Consider the following 6,788-nt stretch of genomic DNA (forward strand, 5'->3'; position numbering starts at 1 on the left):
CCCATATGATGGGGAGGTGTATAGAATACCAGTAACAAAATGTATAAGTTTTTTTTGTTGTAAAAATGCACATTAAGGGTTTTGAAAAGGCAGAGGCTCTCACAGTCCTTTCAAGTTTATGGAAAAAAAAATATAAAGTGTAAGTATAGCCAAAAGGTACAACACTTTTAATATCAACAAATTTGTACAAAAGCAGTCACTAAAGCGTTGTTGAAGATTTTTTTCAACAGTTTGTGCCTTGTAGCAAAATAACAACCACTCAAGGTATGTAACTTGGTCAGGTTCATATTATTATAAGGTTTGATTGCTTTGGTGTTTCATATACAACAGCCTAACATTTGTATAGGCCTAGTTGCCATAATGCATAATAGGCACTGCTGCTATTAACTGGGTGGGTGCCAGGGGAATACATTTGATACACATACACTATATACACGTTTCCTAAAGTATTAACACTACTTGTAATGAAATAAAACAAAACACAATGTCCAGAATCAAGGAAAATAGTTGTTATGAGTCACTTTTGAAGTCTTTCAGCAATTACTTATACTCAATGTTTTACAATTAAAATGTGTTATTAGTCTCAGGTACCTGTTTTTGTGAAGATTTCAATTATAAGGGTACTGAATAGCCTGAAAGCACCTTAACTTCTGTGATTTATGAACCGCTAAAAAGTAGCTTGCGGGGGACGATCAATTATTTCGCCACTGGGTTTGCAGAATCAAGGCCAGATTTCTTGCGCGTCTTCCTTAAAATAATACCCCGCGAGCTAAATCTTTGGGAAGAATGATTTATCCGAGGTTGATAGCTACAAACAAGTGTCTCGATTCTTTATTGTTCTGCATTAAACAACAAAGAAAAGAGAGTTTGCAGCTGAAGGGAGGAGGGAGGGGGTGTGTGGGGGGAGGAGGAGGGGTCCGACGCCGTAATCCCGCCCCTCCACACTCAATCTGGCCAATCGCTCACCTCAGCGATAGTGTCAGTCCCCATTGTGCTGTCAACCCCTGCCGGTGACGTCACGGCCCTCTTATCCCCCTCTAGTGCCGTCTGGCTGCAGTGGTTCAGACAGGAGGGGAGAAAAACGCTGAGTGAGTCGGGGAGGGGCTCCTTAAAGAAACGCTGCCATCGCTGGCATTCTGGCCATCAAAAACTCCGGGATCCGCGCTCCATTCCCGCCCGAGAAACTTGGGACCCGGCTTCCGAAGCATTTGAAATCGGACTGCACTGATTTTAGAACAAGTAACCCTCCCTCCCCCTCCAAAAACAAGAGGAGGAAGAAAAAAAAAAAAAAAAAAAGCAAAAAAAAAAAAAAAAAGAAGCAAAGCACTGATCGTCTAACAAAGCACGCTCCTTCCCTCCCCTCTCTCTCTCTCAGTCCTGGCCATCTGCTTTGGTTTTCCTTTGTGTCTGTTCCTACTACTGAGCCGAAAGGAGTGTGGAGACCTTAATTATGCCGAGTTCGCTTTTTGCCGATATGGAGAGGAATGGGAGCGGCGGCGAAACCTTGGATGACCAAAGAGCCCTTCAAATCGCACTCGATCAGCTTTCACTGCTAGGGCTGGACAACGACGAGAGCTCCATCTACGATAATGAGCCCCGGAAAAAGAGCGTGAACATGACCGAATGCGTGCCCGTGCCCAGCTCCGAGCATGTAGCTGAAATAGTTGGCAGGCAAGGTGAGTAGTTACCTCTGATAATTTTTATTTTTATTTTATTTTTTTTTTTTTTAAAGGATCGGGAGGGGGAACCCCTCCCCCACCTTCCTCCATGCTCCCTTTATTTATCTAGCCAGAAATAGACTCTAGTGTCAGAGCAAAGCAGCAGTGTTATGGTGAGTGCTGGCTTGCGAGACAAAGAAAGTGCAGACACGCTCTTCCCAGCGCATTATGCATTCATTTCTGCTGCACTTCCAGCGATCACATCCCTTTTTTTTTTTTTTTTTTGGAGAAAGTGAATTTCATTGCAATGCAGAGGGATGAAAATGCCAGTCTATTGGTGGAAGTCAACGTTTTTCAAGGCAGACTCGGTCTGGGAGCAGAACAATGGGCTTTAAATAAGAGCATCCGCAGTCAGTAAGCAAATGTTAATCGGACTCATTAGATTTGGGGGATTTGTGTATTCGCTATCATTTCCAGTTATCGGCTTCCAGAAATGTGGTTAGCCAGTATGCATATTTTTTTTATTTTCCTGTGGTGTTTTTAGGTTACTGCATTGGTGACATTGCAATGCAGCTACCGTGCATATTTGCGGGGCTAAAAGACTGCAGTTACTTAATTAAACCAAATCCTGTTTATCGGTGGGGTTTGGGGTTTGTTTTTTTTTCTCCCACTTCGCTTTTAATTTCCGTGCTGCACGCAGTGGTCCGTGGTAATCGCAATCCCCTTTCTGTTTGTTCGCAGGTTGTAAAATCAAAGCTCTGCGGGCAAAGACCAACACCTACATCAAGACCCCGGTTCGCGGGGAGGAGCCAGTCTTTGTTGTGACTGGCAGAAAGGAAGATGTGGCCATGGCCAGGAGGGAAATCATCTCGGCCGCCGAGCACTTCTCCATGATCCGCGCCTCGCGCAACAAGAACAGCAGCTTGAACGGCGGCGGCGGCGGCGCCGCGCCGGGCCCGCCCAACCTGCCCGGCCAGACCACCATCCAGGTGCGCGTGCCCTACCGCGTGGTGGGGCTGGTGGTGGGGCCCAAGGGCGCCACCATCAAGCGCATCCAGCAGCAGACGCACACGTACATCGTGACGCCGAGCCGCGACAAGGAGCCCGTCTTCGAGGTGACGGGCATGCCGGAGAACGTGGACCGGGCGCGCGAGGAGATCGAGGCGCACATCGCCGTGCGCACGGGCGGCGTCATCGAGCTGACCGACGAGAACGACTTCCACGCCAACGGCACGGACGTGGGCTTCGACCTGCTGCTGCACCACGGCCCCGGCAGCCTGTGGAGCAAGCCCACGCCCGGCGTCACGCCCGGCCGCAAGACCTTCGCCAGCTACCGCAACGACAGCTCCAGCTCGCTGGGCAGCGCCTCCACCGACTCCTACTTCGGCGGCGGCAGCGCCCGCCTGGCCGACTACAGCCCCCCCAGCCCGGCGCTCAGCTTCACGCCCAACGGCAACCACAACCACAACAACAACAACAACGCCAACGGCTACGTCTACGCCGGCGGCGAGGTGGCCTCCCCCGACTGCACGGAGCTGGCCTTCGAGCCCCCCAACTTCGACCCGGCGCCGGCGCCCCCGCCCGGCGCCCCCCTGCTCTGGGCCCACTTCGAGCGCGCCGCCTCGGCCTCCGTCTTCCCCGGCAGTGCTTCCAACGCCAACGGGCTGCCCCTGGGCGGCCCGCGGCGCCCGGGCCGGGCCGGGGGCGGCCCGCCGCCGCCCCGCCTCTCCCCGCCCCTGCACGTGGCCGAGCACCCGCTGGCGCGGAGGGTGCGCAGCGACCCCGGCGGGGGGCTGGCCTACCCGGGCTACCCGGCCTGCGGCATGGGCGCCCACCTGCCCGGGGCGGCCTCCGACTCCTCGTCCTCCTCCTCCTCCTCGTCGTCGTCCAGCTCTTCCTCCAGCTCGTCTTCCTCCTCGTCGGGCATGAGGAGGAAAGGCAGCCGCGACTGCTCCATCTGCTTCGAGAGCGAGGTGATCGCGGCCCTGGTCCCCTGCGGGCACAACCTCTTCTGCATGGAGTGTGCCAACCGCATCTGCGAGAAGAACGAGCCGCAGTGCCCCGTCTGCCATACCGCAGTTACTCAGGCTATACGTATATTTTCATAAAAAAAAAAGGGAAATCGCCACCGCCACCCCGAATTCTTCTACTGCATAATACCGAGAGCTTTTAAAGCTGCAGTATCCGCACATTTTAAAGGGACGATCACTTGCAAGATATTTACATTTAAGTGTACTGTAGCCTGGGGAATATTTGTAACATCTCTAATGCATGCTATAAATAATACGAACGACTACAATTCTAGTAATAGTAGTTTTACACTGTAATAAGAAGCTTCCAAAACTTTTAAAGTAGAAAAAATGCTTATATGTGTGGACTGTTAGTAAATGTGTCCCTCTTTCTGGTAGTTCCTAGAATGTTTATTACAAAAAAAAAAAAGACAAAAAAAAAATTACACTTGGGGTGGATACTTTCAGAATGTCTTTTGAAAAGGCAAGAAGTTCCTGTGAAAAACCATGATACTGCAGCTTTATCAAAGTAAATGAATCTGTAACATATCTTATATATAAAAATACGTTTAAAGGTTTTAAAGAGAAATTGCATTAATACAAATGGAAGTATTTTATTCTTTTTTGACTTGAAAAATTATATTTCATATTGCAAAGATGTTTACAAGTATTTTAATTTAAGTTCAGTGAACTTTTTGTAGCTGGGTTAAATCTTTTTATTTTAGTATGGCCATATGGCAAAGAACACTGTATTATTTTAATATCACACAATTGTGGATGGGAATAGAAACCATAAAATGTGTAATGCTTTGAACAGTATTCTGTTGGGATGGAGATTTTATAGGTTCAGAAAAAAAATCTTTTAAATCTGCTTCACCCAGCAAATTTTCTATTCAGTGATTATAAAACATATTTTATTCTATATTATTACAAAAATGGAAATGTGTAAAACATATTAAGTTGTCAAACAGAACCGTTGAAGATTTCTAACATTTGTATAAATAAAATTCAGTGGAAATTACAAAAATTCTGTTGCACCACGATAGTTTTAGTATTTCTATTTTAATACATTTGTTTACCACTTGTTTCTGTATATGTAGGTGATGTTATTTGAGCGTAAATGTACTTTACTGAGCAAAGTTTAAAAACAAAATATATTTTATTTTATGATAAAGGGCCTTTAACCTCATGGTCAAATACTAATATTATATTTGCTGAGACAAGATTTGAAATTGTATCAAGAGTTTTATTTTTCTGACATTTAAAGTTCTACATAATAAAGGTAAAACTTAAGTAATGGTGCTACTTCATGTTTTTTAAGTATTTCTATATAAATCAAATAAAATATTACAGAAATAAAAATTTGTGTGACGTTTGCTTCATGTGGGCTTAAGTGGCCTTGATGCTTTCAATTTTACTTTTTTATTTGGGCACCACTGAGTTCAGATTTACAGACTTTTGTAGGGAGTGATTTTATGCAGGAAGAAAAAAATTGGAACATCCTATGTTTTTTTTTTAATGCAGCCTCATGTTAGGTGTATATTCAGAGGTGAAAACTGAATCTGACAGATTGAGCCTTTTCCAATGAATAAAAATGACATAAGTCTGTGTGCAGCTTTGACTAGGCCTCGTCATCTTATTAGAATGGCTCTTGTTGGGGCTGTGGGTGTCAGACCAGTGGCAGTTTTAAAAAGGAATTTTTTTTTTAGCATTAAAATAAAACATTTATGAATTAGAAGTGCTTGCGGGCTAACTAGGCAGGGGGATGGAGGGATGACTTTCTTTTCCACTTTTTTTTGTGTTGTATTCGAAGCCATACCAGTGTCTTTCAGATTCAATTTTGAAAGATATTTGTTTCTTAAAGCACATTTCACAGATACAAGAGATGTATTCAGATGCTGCGAATCCTTAAAGCCCTAGTTAAAAGCTTGTCCTGCTTTTGCACCTATGGAAAGCATCTTTTGGTGCTTTATGAAACAAAAACTTGTCTTAATTAAAAGGCTGTAAGGGTGCTCTAGGCCTGACTGTCAATTTCGATGGTGCAGGCCTTTAGGTGCTCTTACTGCTATTTTAATGTTTGAAGAGGAATTCAAGGATGCAATACATATTTTGTCACTTGTAAAACATCTATTTTCAGAAACCATTGTTTTTGCTAGGTGAGGCACAGTGTGAACACGATCCTTTGGTGAAAATACTTTATTCTGAATGGCAAGTGTTTATTATAGGGAGGGTTTATTTGTTTTGCAACTTAATTATTGTACATAATTGTGCTCTGTATGGTGAGGGCCAAGCAGTGGTCCCTAAAGTGTATTTAATAAATTGTAGCTTATGCTTTACTGTGCTGCCTCACCCCCATCTTCCGTGGGAGATTCTAATGGGGTTGGCCTTTCATCCCACAATAATTTTGAGGGTCTGAACACTGCGTAGAGGGGGCTGATGTGGCAAGGTTACAGTAAGGCTGCCATATTTTGGGTGGATTAATCTGGGAACTTTGTTAGTGAGCGAGCGGTTCATTTTGGGGCAGGGGGGGGGGGAGTTATTGGATGGACTGCAAAATATACCCAAAAGTGCATTCTTTGTTTTTATTACCACGAAATATTTCAGACCCCATACAAAAGCCTCAGAGGTTGGCAGGTATGTGCCAGAAGAAGTCAAATTGAAGAGCAAAATGCCCCCTGTTCCTAGCATAAATTCTATGGGGGAGACACATCCAGGAGCCAGGATATTTTACACTGATGCCTTGTTAACAAAAAAACTTTCAACCTTTGGTGTGTCTGGCTTAATTTTTGGGTTCGACAGGTCTCGCTCTCATCTGTTGTTTTTTTTTTTTTAATTTTGTTCTCTTGTGTCCTTTTTTTGCTTTTCTATTTGAGTTCATTCCTTTCTTTGTCTCATTCTTTCAAAATGGACATTTTCATATTTTCCTTCTCTTTCTGCTCTTCTGCTTCTTTCTTCCTCTTTGTCGCCTCTTCCTGCCCACTGCCCTTTTCCCTCATTCCTCTTCTCTCTGGTCCTCGTCCCTTTCCTTCTAAATTTTCTTCCTGATTTCCACTCCCATCTTTTGCTATCGCCTCTCCTTACTTCCCCCTCCATCATCAGCCCTTCGCCTCTCCTTCCACTG

At 45.0% G+C, this 6,788-nt stretch overlaps 1 protein-coding gene across 1 annotated transcript; it reads left to right on the top strand.

Annotated features, from left to right (window-relative positions):
- The first annotated feature begins 1,276 nt into the window (after nucleotides 1–1,276).
- Nucleotides 1,277–5,023, top strand: MEX3B (mex-3 RNA binding family member B). Its single transcript, XM_029575364.1, has 2 exons — nucleotides 1,277–1,676; nucleotides 2,400–5,023. The coding sequence occupies exons 1-2, from the start codon at nucleotides 1,451–1,453 to the stop codon at nucleotides 3,764–3,766; spliced, it is 1,593 nt and encodes a 530-aa protein (XP_029431224.1). The 5' UTR covers nucleotides 1,277–1,450; the 3' UTR covers nucleotides 3,767–5,023.
- The last annotated feature ends 1,765 nt before the right edge of the window (nucleotides 5,024–6,788 follow it).

This window comes from Rhinatrema bivittatum, chromosome 13, assembly GCF_901001135.1.
Source record: "Rhinatrema bivittatum chromosome 13, aRhiBiv1.1, whole genome shotgun sequence".
Classification (NCBI taxonomy): Eukaryota; Metazoa; Chordata; class Amphibia; order Gymnophiona; family Rhinatrematidae; genus Rhinatrema; species Rhinatrema bivittatum.